At 40.1% G+C, this 19239-nt stretch overlaps 1 protein-coding gene across 10 annotated transcripts in view; it reads right to left on the bottom strand.

The window, feature by feature from the left end:
• The window catches only part of SCML4 (Scm polycomb group protein like 4), a 184788-nt gene that overhangs the window by 31358 nt on the left and 134191 nt on the right, over positions 1-19239 (bottom strand). For 9 of the 10 annotated variants that reach the window (XM_073576066.1, XM_073576064.1, XM_073576071.1 and 6 more), the window contains exon 3: positions 4209-4328. The exons of the other annotated variant lie outside the window; for it this stretch is intronic. In XM_073576066.1, the coding sequence (XP_073432167.1) occupies positions 4209-4328 (120 nt within the window). The remainder of the gene's footprint in view (positions 1-4208; positions 4329-19239) is intronic. 10 annotated transcript variants of the gene reach the window in all.

Genomic DNA, 19239 nt, shown 5'->3' with positions numbered 1-19239 from the left:
GTCTGATCTCTGTTTCTGACCCTGGCTTTGTATTTTGAACCTATGCTGTTGACTCTGACCTTTGACTTTCTGACCACACATCTCCGTATTTGCTTCATATGCTTCGTATTCTTGCCTTTGACCCAATGGTCAGCTGCTGCAGGTCAGGGGACTGCACTACAGTGGTACCTGGTGACTACCCTAATGGCCCAAGCCTATCCTCACTATCAGACGCTCTAGAGAAGACGAGATAGTAAATTAGATACGCCCTTCCAGGGTAAGCCCTGCCAGTAGTGCAGTGGGACCCACTGTCGTCACAGAGACAGTCTGCTGCAAGTTCTCCTGAATTGACTTTAAACTTTTTTTTTAAGTTTAACTATTATTTCAGGAGAACTTGCAGTAGAATATCTTTGTAACCTTTGGTTCTTCCCTCATCCTGTTCTCTTCTTAGAACCTTATGAGCAGTAACTGGCATGTGTCCTATCTCTGTAATGTGAAGTCTGTATTCCCTGAAGGTAGATTTTATCCCTGAATTTAGAGTAAAAGATCAGTCCAGAAGAAAGAAGCAGATTTCTCTGATAAGATATTTTATAAAGTTGCTTATTTTCATGTGCACTATGAATTTAATAAATATTAAATAACGATTACTCTTTAATGTTTCTAATTTACCTGTTTGTATTTGGGTTAAATATTAAATTGTTATATGAAGAGCAATTATTGCTACTATTATTATTTCCCCTCATAATAAGTAGAATAAAATAAACGGATATCACAACTAGGATATAGGAAATGTGATCTATTAAAATGTTTTCTTCAGCAGAACGTTACAATGTCTTGGCCATTCTAATAGTGGAAAAAGGTTGGGAAATGTATTGCAGATTTGAGTTGAATCAATATTAATTAAGTTACACGATCATATTAATCTCATCAGTGTTATAACAGAAGTCAATGTGAATTGTTTTCAAATTTAAAAATTGTAATGTGTTTACGTTCATTGAGCTATTTAATAGCTGGGTGGCCTAAAGCACTTGCATCAACTGCTTTGCCCTTGAGACATCTCCGCTTGAGACTCTACACTTGACTGATGCAAGAAGTTCATTGATCAGCTGTATTTTCAGAGATATTGGAGCAAATGACAAAACAGTCGCCTCCAGTCTGTTTGGGTGGCAAGTATATTTTATCATCTACGACTAAATGTGTACTTATTTATCTAGAAGAAGATAAATGTAGTACTGTCATTTATGCTTAAAATCTATTTCAGCAGTACGTTTTCTAAAGATTAATGTTATAAAATACCACAAAGTTATTTAGGAAGCAAATCCATCTATCATATTTAACCAAACATATGCAGTACTGTGAAAAATTATTTATTTCTTCTACTTTTTGGTTGTTGCATATTTTTCACAGTTAATTGATTCAGATCTTCAAATAAAATTAATAAGTGTAACATAATGGTGCTAATACACATGTATTAGTGTCAGGGTGTAGTGTTCGCAGGTTACAGCTAATTACTGGGCTACACTTAACATTGTTCCAAGCTGCAAGTACAGGTGCAGTATGACAATTAGCGGTAAACCCAGGAATGCTTTTGTAATAGTGCCCTGAGATCCACCTATCCTCGATGTACAATCTTAACAAGAAATTCTTTAGGCTACGTTCCCACGGTGAGTTTTTAACTCTGTGTATTTTTGGGAAAAAAAATGCAAGTGACCTATTTTACTAATGGGTGTAGAAATGGTTCCCAAAATCTGCAACATTAAAAATTCACCAAAAGTTCATCGTGGAAACGTAGCCTTAAGAGGTTTCAAAAACAATAATCTAATATATAAAGCTCAAAGTGTGTATGTATGTGTGTATGTATGTATGTGTGTATGTCTGGGATAGGCATCCGCACCGTCGCAGCTACAGCCACAAAATTTGGCACAGTCACACATCTGGACCCCGAGAGCGTCCTAAGCTATGTTGTGAGGTGAAATTTTAACCCCGCGTGTTCCAATTCACCAAACAATTTTGCACCTGTCTACATACTGGGGAAAAAGTGTGCGCGTGTCAAGCCCCGCCCCTCATTATGATGTCACAATGGTTGCCATGACGACGCTGATGTCATCATAAGTTGCAAGCCCCGCCGCTCATTATGATGTCATAATGGTTGACTATGGGATGGAGGATGTGTGATGGGTATATGGGCACTGGACTATGGGATGGAGGATATGTATGATGGGTATATGGGCACGGGACTATGGAATGGCGGATATGTATATGGGCACAGCACTATGGGATGGGGGATGTGTGATGGGTATATGGGCACTGGACTATAGGATGGAGGATATGTATGATGGGTATATGGGCACGGGACTATGAGTTGGCGGATATGTATGATGGGTATATGGGCACGGGACTATGGGATGGAGGATATGTATGATGGGTATATGGGCATGGGACTATGAGATGAAGGATGTGTGATGGGTATATGGGCACTCGACTATGGGATGGCGAATATGTATGATGGGTATATGGGCATGGGACTATGGGCTGGAGAATATGTATGATGGGTATATGGGCATGGGACTATGGGATGGAGAATATGTATGATGGGTATATGGGCATGGGACTATGGGATGGAGGATATGTATGATGGGAATATGGTCACGGGCCTATGGGATGGTGGATATGTATGATGGGTATATGGGCACGGGACTATGGGATGGAGGATAATTATAATTTGTTATAACTAACCACAGTTAGTTACTATGCCCGGGCAGCGCCGGGCTCTTCAGCTAGTTGAATATATAGAAAGGATTAGGGAGAAACTACCCTACATATGGCAGATTTGTTGGCGAAATGTCTGTGACTGTTTGATGAATTTAAATAGGGTCTGCAAAAATCCATGACCCTGATTCAGCAATACTTGCGTTTTTCACACCAGTCTTGATGAGCGAGTGCGGTGGAATGCAAGGTGCCTGATTCATTAAAAGGCATATACCTCTTTGCAACTCGCCTCAAATTGGACTCCATGTCGGAGACAGGAGTAAGACTTGGGTTGTATGGTAGGCTACAGCTCGTCATGACTTTAATAAGTGGTGGTTGTCATGCCCTCTTCTCACACCAACTCAACCACTATGTTGGAGCTGGGCAAAAATGGCATGGAAATGACCAAAAATTTAAATTTTTGAGCACAAAATGTTGTGATTTGTCAAAGCTTATTATGCCAGAATTTTAGTGTAAAAGCTTTGATGAATCGGAACCCATGTGTGTTTGATGCCAAAAAAAATGTATGAGCCTGAGACTTGTTTAATCATCGTTAGAGTTAAGGTGCCCATACACCTTTGATAACAGTTGGATGAACACTTGTTTGACCCCCACCTATCTCCCCTGACTTTCCCCCAACACATGAGCGCTTGATAGGGCTGAGCATTCATACATTTTCAGTGAGTAGAGGGGAATTTGCTGCTATCAAACCCCTAAGGCTGCAACTTATCTACAGTAAGAACAAAATGATTGAGCATTTAAATTCAGCTTGCCCAATCTTTCTCTACCTCAACATCATCAGTCAGGGGAGTCAGGAGGCCTAAATAACAAGAGCTTTCGGCTGAGCTTAATCTAATCTGTATGGGTTGTTTTTTAGTACAATTGAAGATAACTCAGAATTGTGGTAAATCTTCCACAAAGTTTCCTATCAATAATGAGTTCTGAAGAAGATCTGAACCACGTAAGTGATAAAAATAATGAATTTAGGAAGGGAAAGAAGACTTTTTCACAGCACTGATAATTTATATACATAATATACGTTATGCATTCAAATGGAGATGATCATTTAATAAAATTTGTATTTCATGCTGTGGTTTTTTAAGATGTGATATTAGTATAAATAGAAGCCAGTATCGTGTGTGAACTCTGCATTTATCAAGTAACATTTCCTTTGTAAATTTCTATCAAAATCAATACTTTTCTATTGCAGTGTCTGGATGCTCAATTTATGCTCAATTGACTTTACAAATCAAAGGTCACCTTCCTATAAACAATTTTGGAATTTGATAGAACTGACAATATGGAATATATCAACATATAACAAAATCACTTTACTGTTCTGATTACTGTGAATGAAAAATAAAAGACAAATGAAGTCAGGCATGTTCATGCCCAAGGAAAAAAAAAGTATGCATGTAAAGACAAAAGATTGGTGGTGTATCCTGAATTTAAAAAAAAATAAAAAAAAATCAAATACTCACACTCTGAAGATGCAATGCTTGAAGATTTATTGTGAGGGCATGCAGAGAGTAACAACGTTTCGAGTTGGCTATGGACCCTTCATCGGGTAAGGTGAACAGTGGTGCAGGAGCCCTTATATACTAAAACATAAGGGAGAACAGCACTATCAGTTCCCACTTTGGATACACCACCCTTTTCGTCTTTACAAATGATGCATAGAAATGAATCACACTTCTGTTAATAAACATGTTACATAATGTCTTTTGTGGTTAGTTTACAAATGCACATGATTGTAAAGCATGATGTATAGTTACAAAAAATACAACTTTACTCTTGGCCAACTCCTATTACGCCGATTGAGAGTTATGCATGTACAACTCATGTGGGCTACACAAGTTGTTACAGTGAATAGCTGTTCAGTATTATTCTTTACAGTACTTCCATAAAATGAACAAAGGACCTTCATAAACAACTTCAAGGTCCCGTGTCTTCATGCAAGGAAGCAAACTGGAACAGCAGATAAGTCAGCAGAGGAGAGCAGTTCCATGGCGAGGATCATGAAGAATATTTGTATGCTTCTAAAAATGTATGGTGACCTGCTGAACTAGGTCCAAATATTAGTTTGCACTGTTGTAGACCAACTTTTACTCACCCTTTATCTCCCCCACCATTTCAGCACCACTGCCTCTGGCAGTCCTACATTGATCACATACCGTAAAACGAGAAAGCATCACAGTGCAGTCAGGAAGCTGTATTTCCACAGGCCATTATGTCAGCCACAACCACCAGGATTATCAGCCAAAACAATATATGTGTAAAATGTAAAAATGAATCCATAAAATTTTGTTGTGACTGTATGTGGTGCACACTGGATATAAAAAATAATGCCACCATTTGCAATCCTACAACTCTTTCAAATTACCCAGCCTTCATCTTATTGAAAATATTGCCATAGAACTATACAACAAACATCTTTCTACTATCCTGAAGATCATTTACAGTACAAGTGATGCTTTCTAATAACTGGCAAATTGTTCATACTGGGCCCTTTCAGCAAATGCAGCCTGAAAAGAAGAATCCAAGATGTTGAATGACATTCCTAAAGGCCCTGTCACACTAAACGATGTCCCAGCAATCCCACCAACGATCTGACATGATGGGATCGCTGGGACAACGTTAGGCTGATCGCTGGTGAGCTGTCACACAGACAGCCCCAGCGATCAGGACCAGAGACGCTGGACGCTGGTTTCTAATGTAAACGTTGGGTATCCAGGAGCCACGTTACTCCTGGATACCCGCTGTTTACCTTGGAAACCGGCGTACATGCTGATTTCCAAGGTAAACATCGGGTATCTAGGAGCCGCGCGACTCCTGGATACCCGACATTTACCTTGGAAACCAGCGTGTACGCCGGTTTCCAATGTAAACAGCGAGTGCATCCAGGAGCCGAGGCTCCTGGATACCCGACGTTTACATTAGCAACCAGCGTCGCTGGTCTCTTGCTGCCACACGCAGTGATGCGCGCTGGGCAGCGGGAGACCAGAGATCAAAAAACGACCCAGGCCGCTCGAGCACAATCAGTGATAACCGGCAGGGGGGCCAGTTGCTGATCCCCGTCACACACAGCGATCTCACTGGCAAGATCGCTGATGTGTCACAAAATCAGCGAGACGGGGCCTTAAGAATCCAGAATTAAATCATTTACCCCCAAGGTGGTTTGCACGTTAATGACAGGAGAATTTTTATCATTCTGACCAGTGTCACTTTATGAAACAATAATTCTAACGCTTCAACGGATCCCACTAATTCGGAGAATGTTTTTTCGTGACATATTGTACTTCATGAGAGTGGTGAAATTTCTTTGATATAACTTGCATTTATTTGTGAAAAAATGGAAATATGGCCAAAATTTGGAAGATTTTTATATTTTCAAACTTTGAATTAGTATGCCCTTAAATCAGAGAGATGTGTCACACAAAATAGCTAATAAATAACATTTTCCACATATTTACTTTACATCAGCACAATTTTTGAAACAAAATTTTTAAAAATTGACCAAAGATTTCTCATTTTTCCAACAAAGTTTACAAAACCATTTTTTTAGGGACCACCTCACATTTGAGGTGACTTTGAGGGGTCTACAGTTAGGTCCATATATATTTGGTCAGAGACATTTTTCTAATTTTGGTTCTAGACATTACCACAATGAATTTTAAACAAAACAATTCAGATGCAGTTGAAGATCAGACTTTCAGCTTTCATTTGAGGGTATCCACATTACAATTGGACGAAGGGTTTAGGAGTTTCAGCTCCTTAACATATGCCACCCTGTTTTTAAGGGGACCAAAAGTAATTGGACAGATTAAATAATTGTAAATAAAATGTTCATTTCTAGTACTTGGTTGAAAACCATTTGTTGACAATGACAGCATGAAGTCTTGAACTCATGGACATCACCAGACGCTGTGTTTCCTCCTTTTTGATGCTCTGCCAGGCCTTCACTGCGGTGGTTTTCAGTTGCTGTTTGTTTGTGGGCCTTTCTGTCTGAAGTTTAGTCTTTAACAAGTGAAATGCATGCTCAATTGGGTTGAGATCAGGTGACTGACTTGGCCATTTAAGAACATTCCACTTCTTTGCTTTAATAAACTCCTGGGTTGCTTTGGCTTTATGTTTTGGGTCATTGTCCATCTGTAGTATGAAACAACTACCAATCAGTTTGGCTGCATTTGGCTGGATCTGAGCACACAATATGGCTCTGAATACCTCAGAATTCATTCGTCTGCTTCTGTCCCGTGTCACATCATCAATAACCACTAGTGACCCAGTGCCACTGGCAGCCATGCATACCCAAGCCATCACACTGCCTCCGCCGTGTTTTTACAGATGATGTGGTATGCTTTGGATCATGAGCTGTACCACGCCTTCGCCATACTTTTCTCTTTCCATCATTCTGGTAGAGGTTGATCTTGGTTTCATCTGTCCAAAGAATGTTCTTCCAGAACTGTGCTGGCTTTTTTAGATTTTTTTTGCAAAGTCCAGTCTAGCCTTTTGATTCTTGATGCTTATGAGTGGCTTGCACCGTGCAGTGAACCCTCTGTATTTACTTTCATGCGTCTTCTCTTTATGGTAGATTTGGATATTGATACGCCTACCTGCTGGAGAGTGTTGTTCACTTGGTTGGCTGTTGTGAAGGGGTTTCTCTTCACCATGGAGATTATTCTGCGATCATCCACCACTGTTGTCTTCTGTGGGCGCCCAGGTCTTTTTGCATTGATGAGTTCACCAGTGCTTTCTTTCTTTCTCAGGATGCACCAAACTGTAGATTTTGCCACTCCTAATGTTGTAGCAATTTCTCGGATGGGTTTTTTCTGTTTTTGCAGCTTAAGGATGGCTTGTTTCACCTGCATGGAGAGCTCCTTTGACCGCATGTTTCCTTCACAGCAAAACTTTCCAAATGCAAGCACCACACCTCAAATCAATTCCAGGGCTTTTATCTGCTTAATTGAGAATGACATAATGAAGGGATTGCCCACACCTGTCCATGAAATAGCCTTGGAGTCAATTGTCCAATTACTTTTGGTCCCTTTAAAAACAGGGTGGCACATGTTAAGGAGCTGAAACTCCTAAACCCTTCATCCAATTTTAATGTGGATACCCTCAAATGAAAGCTGAAAGTCTGAACTTGAACTGCATCTGAACTGTTTTGTTTAAAATTCATTGTGGTAATGTCTAGAACCAAAATTAGAAAAATGTTGTCTCTGTCCAAATATATATGGACCTTACTGTATATGAAAGAAAATACCCAAAATTGACATCATTCTAAAAACTGCACAACTCAAGGTGCTCAAAAGCACATTCAAGAAGTTCATTAACCATTCAACTGTTCACAAGAAGTTTTGGAATGCGGAAAAAAATGAACATTTAACTTTAAAAAAAAAACAACTTTAGACCCATTTTTTTATTTTCACAAGGGTACCAGGAAAAAATAAACCCCGAAATTTGTTGAGTAATTTCTCCTGAGCATGCTGATACCCCATATGTGGGGGAAATCCACTGTTTGGGCAAATGGCAGAGGTCGAAAAAGAATTAACTAAATTTGACTTTTTGAATGCAGCATTGGCTGGAACAATTAACGGACACCATGTCGCGTTTGGAGAGCCCCTGATGTGCCTAAACAGTGAAAAAAAACCACAAGTGACACCATTTTGGAAACTAGACCCCTCAAGGAATATATTTAGATGTGTGGTGAGCACCTTGAACCCTCAAGTTTTTAACAATGAGCTGTGAAATTTAAAAAAAAAAAAAAAAAAAAAAAAAAATCACATTTTCCCCACAAAAATGTTATTTTAACCCCAAATGTTTTATTTTCACAAGGATAACAGGAGAAATTGCACCATACAATTTGTTGTGCAAATTCTCCTGAGTGCACCGATACCCCATATGTGGGGCACTACTTTTAAGGCACAGTGTAAACCTCAGAAAGGAAGAACCGACATACTGGAGTTCAGATTTTGCTGGAATGGTTTGAGGGTGCCATGTCACATTGGCAGAGCCCCTGAAGTGCCATTCAACAGTAACCCCCCATATGTGAACTAATTTTACAAACTAAACTCCCCAATGAATTCATCTATAGATGCAGTAATCATATTGACACCACAGGGGCCTCACAGAATTTTATACCATTGAGTGGTGAAGAAAGAATAAATTACATTTTTACTACTAAAATGTTTTAATTTTTCTAAGGGCTAATAAGAATTTTGTTTACAACAAACTGAGGTCCATTTTTTCCAGAGTGTACCAATACCCTACATGTAATTGGGAAATATTTTTCAAGCACAGTGCAAAGCACAGAAGGGAAGGAGCACCATACTATAGTGAAGATTTTACTGTTATGGTTTGCAGGTGGCATGGTCCACTGGGAGAGACCCTGAGTTGCCAGAACAGCAGAATCCTCCATAAGTTACCCCATTTTACAAACTAAAGCTCTCAACGAATTCATCTAAGGGTGCAGTGATCATATTGACACCACGGGTGTGTCATAGAATTTTAGGCTATTGGGCAGTGAAGAAAAAATAATTACATTTTTACCACCAAAATTTTCTTTTAGCCCCAGATTTTACATTTTCACACAAGAAGTGAGTAAAAATGGAACAATAACATGTCACACAATTTCTACTGAACGTGGCAATACCCCATATGTGGCTGTACAGTACTGCTTCGCCATACGGAGAGACTCGGGAGGAATGGAGCGTTATTTGCCTAAATCCTAGAAGAGCAGAATCCCTCAGTGACCCCATTTTGATAATTATACCCCTTTGGGAATTTATCTACAGATGTAGCGATTTCGCTTTTCCAGAGCCTTTGTGCTACCAGTAAAGTGGAAGCCCCTATATTTCCATTAACAGATGACAGACCTTAGTGGGGAAACCCTGACGGATCCATTCACTATGATAAGGCAATGGGGCTGCACTCTTCTAACCGATCACTGGGACCAATTTAGGTGAGACTTCACTGTTGCTGGGTGGTTCTTTTGGCATGTTTTAGGAGGTTTATGGTACCATATGTATGGTGTTATAGATTGAGCTGACTATATACACACTGGTATTTGTGAATGCCCAGCACATTGATAATGTTAGTATGTGTCTATGTTCATGTGTAGATTATATTGTCATATAAGCTTTATAGTCTCTGAAGCCCTGGTCTATACATTTTTGTGATTGTGTCAGTTATTCTGTCCTGTATCCTTCATTTTTATAATTTTTAAGATGTTTTTATTCTTGGATTGAACATTTATTATGTAATAAAATTTATACAGATTTATGGGTAATTGTATTCCTTCCTTTTTTGTTCATACTATAATAAGGCAGCAGTGTTACTCTGGACTAATTCTGGCCTCTGTTCAGCGGTGATCTTCTTTTCAGACGTGCACAAAACTGTGGCCGATTGCACTTTTATGCAATCCTAATAAGACTAACACTGTTAGGTTCCTGCGTCTGCTCTGCAGGAATCCAGACCCTTATATTCTGCGGTCTCTTGCTCTTTATCTACTGCAGAGAAGATTGCCTTGCATCTAATCTCTCCAGGGGCTAGGTCCCTCTGTCCTCCTACTGAGCATGCTCCTGAGACGGTTTCCCATTGGAGATTGGGAGTCATGTGCTCAGGTCCTGCTCCAGATCTCATTTGTCTATCTCGGAGATCTGGAAGCTTCCAGAAGGTCCCGGCTGCTATAAAAAGCGCGCATGGCCGTTCCGCCATGTGCTAGTATAGACTATACTGCTATGTGTGAATGGTGACAGATGTATGCTTCTGGTGACTAACTTATTATGAAACCCCTTCCCTCTGATATTACGCATATGGTTAGGGAATTAGTTCAGTAGTCTGCGCCAGTCTGTGGCAAGCCTTAGGCCACTGTGCACACCGCGCCTCTGCGCTAGCGTCCGACATAATGCCTGCTTTGTAGCTGTGTCATCCAGTGGCAGTGTCCTGCGCCACGCTGCAGTTGCAGCCCTTCTTGGCGTTCGCAGTAGCAACGCCGCACACACGGTAGGTCTAGACAGACGCAGCCCCTCTGTCTTAGTTCCTGCTCCTGTGACCTTATATGGTGTGTGCATTTACCTGAGGCCTGTGACTCTAACAGGCTCAGCCTTTTGTATGTTTTTGTTGCTGCACCTCTGAGTGTGAACAGAGACTGCTCTGCGCACTTCGGCTCGTCTGCCATTACTCAGCAGTGGTTGTAACACCTACTGCATGGTGGACCCCGAGCAGCAAACGCACTTTATTATTATTTTTATTTAGTGCGTTACGCCGTTCCTAACAAACACTGTCAGATCACAGGTCTTATGGCGTCCACAGCCTGTTTATAGGAAATGAGCCAGCGGCAAAACGTGCGTTGCGGTGTGGGGAGTCCACTCTGCTATACTATGGAGGTATTATCATCTATTGAAACCTATTTTCCTCTATTGATAACATTAGGTCGCAGTTTGCATCAGGTGCTCGGGTATGCACCAAATATCGCGGGTGCTCGAGGGACAACCTGCGGAGATCCGAGATACTTTGTGCATACTTGAGCACCTGATGCAAACTTGCAAACACTAGCCATCATATCGTCATCACTTTTTTCTTATTTTTGAAAAAAAAAACAATGCTATCCCCAACCCTAACCCTAACACAACCTTAACCCCAACCCTAAATCCAACAGCAAAGAATGGAAACAAATTATTTTTTTATTTTTTAATTTTTATCTAACTAAAGGGGTGACAAAGAGAAATTTGATTTAATTTTTTTTTCTTTTGCTCACTGTGATAGGGTCTATCACAGCGATCAAAAGGAACCAATAGAAAAAAATCATCTATTCTTGTCGGTACCAGCCGACAAATCTCAACTGGTGCACTGCACATTTTTTTGTTCAGGAAGATGACGCGGAAGGCTGGGGGAGGACAGATCAGGACGGCTTGGGGCTGGCATCAGGGGTTTTCAGGGGGCATCATTTCTCTCTCCTCTGACATGTATATCATGTCAGAAGAGAGAGAAATCATTGTAACAGTGGGCACACTTTTTTTGTGATCTACGTTATTCACTGAGTAATGACGATCACGTGAGCGGGGTACGGAAAATTGACCCTGATCATGTTAGCCAAGACCCTGGAGATTTTCCGCCTCTGGGGGGAGCTACAGCCTTATTCCCAATCACAATTTTAAAATGGCAATGAAGAAATAAGGCCCCTTAGCGGCTGCCGTTTTAATGCATATTGGTGGATGTTAAGCTGGGTATTGGTTAGGAATACAGTAAGAGACTATTGTCATCTCAACATCAAGCGTTGCCTACAAGCAGAGATAATAGCGCTTTGGCTCTGCTATTTCCAGTGTACAAATAAAAGACAGATTCTTCTTAAAGTCGAACTTCTTCTCAGTCGAACTTGCGCAGTAGAACAATGGAAAATGTGAAGTTAAAAATTTGGGACATGAAGTAGAGAATCTGGTCTTGCACAAACAAAAAATGTCAGGGTGTACTGTTTTGTAAAATTTAAACACTTTCTTCTATTTTTGTGGTAGCTAAAACTCAGGACATTATGGATCAAATTAAAGGTTGAGGGCAAGGATCTAGAAGACATTTAGGAAGATAGCTATCATAAATATGCACTGAATTAAAATGATGTTAAAGTGGAATGGTTTAATATCAGCCAAAATGGGCAAAAACTTGAGAAGTTAACAAGTTTGAAGAGCACAGTTACCCTCAAGCACTTCAAAAACTTTCATAAGTTCTTACATTTTTTTGTGGACTAAGGCTGGTTTCACACTAGCTCTTTTTTAGCGCTGCGCTTCGTGCGCATCCATGCTCATGCGTCCTGCGCCTCTATCTTTAACATGGGGGCGCACGGTCTAGCGTATGGACGCGTTCGTATGCGTTTTCGTGCACATGCGTCTTTTTGTAGTGTGCGCCTAGACGCGTTGGACGCAACCTGTTGCATTTTTGGTCCGTCTGACCTGTCTCAAAAAAACACATGCGCACGGAATGCGCAAAAAATCACATTACAGTCTATGGGAACGCAGGCATGCACATGGACATGCGCACGCCTGCGTTTAAAATCGCATGCGTTTTAAGAGTTAACATGGCTAGAAACAGGTTAAAACAGGTTAAAACGCATGCGCCTAAAAAAGCAAATGCATACAAAACGCATGATGCGTTTTTTGCATGCGATTCTATTGCACACAAAGCGCAGCGCTAAAAAACGCTAATGTGAAACTAGCCTTACGCAAAGTTTATGCAAAGACTCAATATTTACAATGTTGACTTTTATTGTTCAAGACTTCTAGCATTCACTCTGGCATGCTGAATATCAGCTTCTGGGTCAAGTCATTACTGATGACAACACATTATTTCCTAATTAGTGCTTGGAGGTTATCGAAATTTCTGTGTTATTGTTTGTCCACCTACTTTCCTAGCCATATACCTAGAATTTCAATGTTTTGTTCATCGAATCACTTACTTATTACTTTTCCTTGTGACAAGGTGCTCCTTCATGTTGGAAAAAGCATTGTTCATCACCAAATTGCTCTTGCGTCATTGGAAGAAGCTGGTCTTGGAGGATGCATAGATTCCATTCCTTATTTATGGAAGTTCTTAGGCATAATTATAACTGAGCCCACTCCACTGTATGAAAACCAACCCCACACGTGAATGGTCTCAGGATGCTGTTGGCATAACATAGGACTCATCGTAGTGCTCACATTTTATTCTCCAGACAATCATTCTTCCAGATTTCCCAAACAGTCTGAAAGGGACTTTATAGGAGAAAATCCAGGAGTAATTTGGTAATAAACAATTCCTTTTCCAGCATGACATAGTACAATGTTACAAGGCAAAAGTGATAACTTAAGTGGCTTGGTGAGCAAAACATTGAAAATTTTGGTTCATGGTCAGGAAACTCCCAGGTTTCAAACACAAAAAGTGTGATAAACTCCAAGCGCTAATGAGGCAAGGATGGGTTGGCATCAGTCAGGAATTGGCCCCGAACCTGATATCCAGCATGCCAGGGAGATTTGCAGAAGTCTTGAAAACTAAGACTCAAGTCTGTAAATATTCAGCCTCTGCATAAAGTTATTGGATTTGTCAATAAATATTTAAAAAGGTGTGAAATGCTTATAAATGTATTTCAGTGACCATAGAAACACCTAACAAAAACATCTGAAAACACTGAAGCAGCAAATTTTGTAAAAAAACAAAATTTGTTAGTCTCAAAACTTTTGGCTAGTACTGCATGTAGCAGTACGGTGAAATAATGCACTTGTGCAACTGTATACCGTACTCTATTGCAGTATTGCATGCCAATTTGTCATATGACACTACAAAGGGTTAATGCTTATTTGTATACGCTGTCTGCTCTGCAATATGAGTGGGATAATATTTAATTTAGCAATATTGTGACTCAGTAGTCCTGAAATCGAACAGCCTATATAGTATCAATGTACTTCAGCCATAGGCGGTATTATTTTATAGGCGGCTACTTGCATGAAAATGTTCAGAGATTTCTTATCTTAAGAAACACTTTTTGAAGCTGACAAGATTAAGTCAATTTACCATTTATAAAAGGCCCAAATTGTCTTTTATGATTATACTCACAAAGGGACACGAGTCTTTTTTTTTTTACTCGCTCTCACTGTGCCGTTTCCTGTTTATTTGTAATTTGTGCGCTTCATACATGCAGATCATAGAGATTAGATCACAGAATCGAGGAGAGAAATATTAAGAGAACGCAGACCTCAGAGTGCCAGTGTTGATTTTTCAGATTACATTTTGTCGCCATGGTGATGGGAGTCATTGAGAAGGTCACGGATTGCCTACCCCTGATGAGTGCTAATAAACTGTTTGAATAATCTGTGACATTTTCGAAATGGCTAATAACAGCCAGAATTGTCAAAGTGGGTGTAGTAAAAGTAAAAACAATTTACAAAATTAATCAAGCGAGTATATAGAAAATCCCCAAGCTGTGGAATTCAGGAATGGGTGGATAAAATCTGGAAATTTCTCACATAAAAGAGATCCTATGAGAAAATTAAGCTTATGAAATTGAAGTAGCCAGTTTCAGCTGCTACAAGACTAGGAGTCGTGAACCTAATATGTGTCCAGTTGATGGAGGTCCTTTGGTACAGGAGGTTTTTTTTTAATTCATATCCATCTAATTTATTGTAAAGGAAATGGACTTTAAATTTGCTGCAGGATTCTTATGTCTTTTTTACCATACTGACAATGCCAAAGTTTCAGTAATTTTATTAATAAAAAGATAATGTCAAGATCGAGGCTAAATGTGAATATACGTTACCTACTTCTACTTTCCCAAACCATTGTGATGTAATCTTGTATTTCTATGCTAGGGTTGATGGAAGAAGTCCCAAATTAAACTGATTCTTGGGAATAGAAAAAAATAACTAAAGGAATAGTCATTTTAAATAACTTCCTAAATACTTTGAATTGTCGAATCACAATTGTTTTGTCTAGGGAGGTAACCATTTTAGAATTAGAATGGTTACCCCCTTGTAACTTGCTACAATGATAAATATCTGCCCTAGAATGTTAAGACAGGCGGCTATGAGTAGAAGATTCTCTGCTGTGACCTGGAGATTCCTATAGCTTGTATTGTCATTTGAATAGGGGAAAGAACGCTGCAGAAACGCTGAAAGATGATGGCAAGAAGGTGGACCCAGGGAACTATAGGTCGGTGAGTTTGACTTCTATACCAGGAAAGATCTTTGAACAAATTATTAAACAACATGTATGTAGGTACCTGGACAAGAATGAAGTGATTAAACAGAGTCAGCATGGGTTTGTAACTAATAAGTCATGTCAGACTAACTTAATTTCCTTCTATGACGGAATCACGGATTGGGTGGATCACGGAAATGCTGTAGATATAGTATATCTCGACTTCAGCAAAGCATTTGACAAAGTATCTCACACAATCCTTATTGAAAAAAATGGCTAAGTATGGAATGGACAAGGCAACTGTTAGGTGGATTCATAACTGGCTTAAGTGATCGGACCCAAAGAGTGGTCGTAAATGGCTGCACATCCAGTTGGAAGAATGTCTCAAGTGGGGTACCACAGGGCTCTGTTCTGGGCCCTGTATTGTTCAACATCTTTATCAATGATTTAGATGAAGGAATTGAGGGTAAACTGATTAAATTTGCTGATGACACAAAGCTAGGAGGGATAGCTAATACTAGAGAAGAGAGAGAGAGGATTCAAAAAGATAATAAACTGGAGCAGTGGGCAGCAAGTAACAGAATGGTTTTTAACAGGGAAAAATGCAAAGTACTACATCTTGACAATAAAAATGAAAAAAGCATATACAAAATTGGAAGAATAGGGCTAAGCAACAGCACATGTGAAAAAGACTTGGGTATACTAATTGATCACAGACTGAATATGAGTCAACAGTGTGATGCAGCAGCAAAAAAGGCAAATGCAATTCTAGAATGTATAACCAGAAGCATACAGTCTAGATCACGTGAAGTCATTATTGCCCTCTACTCTTCTTTGGTCAGACCTCATCTGGAATACTGTGTCCAGTTTTGGGCACCACATTTTAAAAAAGAAATCAACAAACTGGAGCAAGTTCAGAAAAGAGCGACCAGAATGGTGACCGATCTGCAAACCCTGTCTTATGAGGAAAGGTTGCAGGATTTGGGAATGTTTAGCTTGCAGAAGAGAAGACTGAGAGGAGACTTAATAGCTGTCTACAAATATCTCAAGGGCTGTCACATTGTAGAAGGATCATCTTTATTCTCATTTGCACAAGGAAAGACTTGAAGCAATGGGATGAAACGTCATGGGAGGAGGCACAGATTAGATATTAGAAAAAACTTTTTGACAGTTAGAGTGATCAATGAGTGGAACAGGCTGCCACGAGAGGTGGTGAGTTCTCCTTCAATAGAAGTCTTCAAACAGAGGCTGGCCAGACATCTGTCTGGGATGATTTAGCGAATCCTGCTTTGAGCAGGGGGTTGGACCAGATGGCCCAGGAGGTCCCTTCCAACTCTACCATTCTATGTTTCTATAATTTAAAGAAAATGGCTGAATCCTCCTAAAATATGATTCACGTAAATCCCCAACGGGGCCACAGACTGCACTGACACAAGCAGAGGTCAAATGAATTTGTTTTTTCTGAAATTGACTGATTTATTTTCTAAGGCCGGATGCACACAATCAGGAATTGGCAGCACATGTCCACTGCAGGCTATAGAACGCAGGTGACTCCACATGTGATCACTGAACTGTGTGGATTCACTGCATCCAATACATTGTACGGGTGAAATTTATCGTGTTTCCACAAAAAATTGACAGATCCCCGGGCCCGGATGGGATACACCCCCGAGTACTGCAGGAATTAAGCATAGTCATAGATAGACCACTATTTTTAATCTTTAAAGATTCCATAATAACAGGGTCTGTACCACAGGACTGGCGTATAGCAAATGTGATGCCAATATTCAAAAAGGGGACAAAAACTGAACTTGGAAATTCTAGGCCAGTAAGTTTAACCTCAACTGTGGGTAAAATCCTGGAGGGTTTTCTAAGAGATACTATACTGGAGTATCTGGAGAAGAATAACCTTATGACCCAATATCAACATGGGTTTACAAGAGACCGTTCCTGTCAGACTAATCTGATAAGCTTTTATGAAGAGGTAAGTTCCGGACTGGACCAAGGGAATGCAGTGGACGTGGTGTACATGGACTTTTCAAAAGCTTTTGATACGGTGCCACACAAAAGGTTGATACATAAAATGAGAACAATGGGGATAGGGGAAAATATGTGTAGGTGGGTTAAGAGCTGGCTCAGGGATAGGAAACAAAGGGTGGTTATTAATGGAGCACACTCGGACTGGGTCACGGTTAGCAGTGGGGTACCACAGGGGTCAGTTTTGGGCCCGCTTCTTTTTAACATATTTATTAATGACCTTGTAAGGGGCATAGAGAGTAGAATTTCAATATTTGCAGATGACACTAAACTCTGCAGGGTAATTAATACAGAGGAAGACAATTTTATATTACAGGAGGATTTATGTAAACTAGAAGCTTGGGCTGATAAATGGCAAATGAGCTTTAATGGGGATAAATGTAAGGTCATGCACTTGGGTAGAACGAACAAGTTGTATAATTATGTGCTTAATTGTAAAACACTGGGCAAAACAGTCACTGAAAAAGACCTGGGTGTATGGGTGGACGACAAACTCACATTTAGTGGCCAGAGTCAAGCAGCTGCTGCAAAGGCAAATAAAATAATGGGATGCATTAAAAGAGGCATAGATGCTCATGAGGAGAACATAATTTTACCTCTATATAAGTCACTAGTGCGACCACACTTAGAATACTGTGTACAGTTCTGGTCTCCGGTGTATAAGAAAGACATAGCTGAACTGGAGCGGGTGCAGAGAAGAGCGACCAAGGTTATTAGGGAACTAGGGGGTCTGCAATACCAAGACAGGTTATTACACTTGGGGTTATTAAGTTTGGAGAATCGAAGGCTTAGGGGTGATCTTATTACAATGTATAAATATATGTGGGGACAATACAAAGACCTTTCTAATGATCTTTTTACTCTTAGACCTGTGACGGGGACAAGGGGGCATCCTCTACGTCTGGAGGAAAGAAGGTTTAAGCATACTCACAGACGCGGATTCTTTACTGTAAGAGCAGTGAGACTATGGAACTCTCTGCCATATGATGTTGTAATGAGTGATTCACTACTAAAATTTAAGAAGGGACTGGATGCCTTTCTTGAAAAGTATAATATTACAGGGTATATACACTAGTCTCCTTAATATTGCGTTGATCCAGGGAGCTAGTCTGATTGCCGTATGTGGAGTCGGGAAGGAATTTTTTTCCCCAATGTGAAGCTTACTGTTGCCACATGGGTTTTTTTTGCCTTCCTCTGGATCAACATGTTAGGGAAAGTTAGGATAGGATATGGGTTGAACTAGATGGACTTAAAGTCTCCCTTCAACCTTAATAACTATGTTACTATGTTACTATGTTACAAGATACACTGCCGTTCCAAAATTTGGGGTCACCCAGACAATTTTGTATTTTCTATGAAAACTCATACTTTTATTTATCAAATGAGTTGCCAAATGAATTTAATATCTAGTCCATTGACAAGGTTTGAAAAAAAGATTTTTATTTGAAATAATAATTTTCTCCTTCAAACTTTGCTTTCGTCAACGAATGCTCCCTTTGCAGCAATTACAGCATTGCAGGCTTTTGGCATTCTAGCAGTTAATTTGTTGAGGTAATCTGGAGAAATTTCACCCCATGCTTCCAGAAGCATCTCCCACCAGTTGGTTTGGCTTGATGGGCACTTTTTGCATACCATATGGTCAAGCTGCTCCCACAATAGCTCAATGGGGTTGAGATCTGGTGACTGCGCTGTCCACTCCATTACAGATAGAATACCAGCTGCCTGCTTCTTCCCTAAATAGTTCTTGTATAATTTGGAGGTGTGCTTTGGGTCATTGTCCTGTTGTAGGGTGAAATTGGCTCCAATCAAGCGCAG

Source organism: Dendrobates tinctorius, unplaced genomic scaffold (assembly GCF_039654945.1).
Source record: "Dendrobates tinctorius isolate UK_male_01 unplaced genomic scaffold, ASM3965494v1 ptg000046l, whole genome shotgun sequence".
In the NCBI taxonomy this organism is placed as follows: Eukaryota; Metazoa; Chordata; class Amphibia; order Anura; family Dendrobatidae; genus Dendrobates; species Dendrobates tinctorius.
This window is presented reverse-complemented; position numbering and strand designations above follow the sequence as displayed.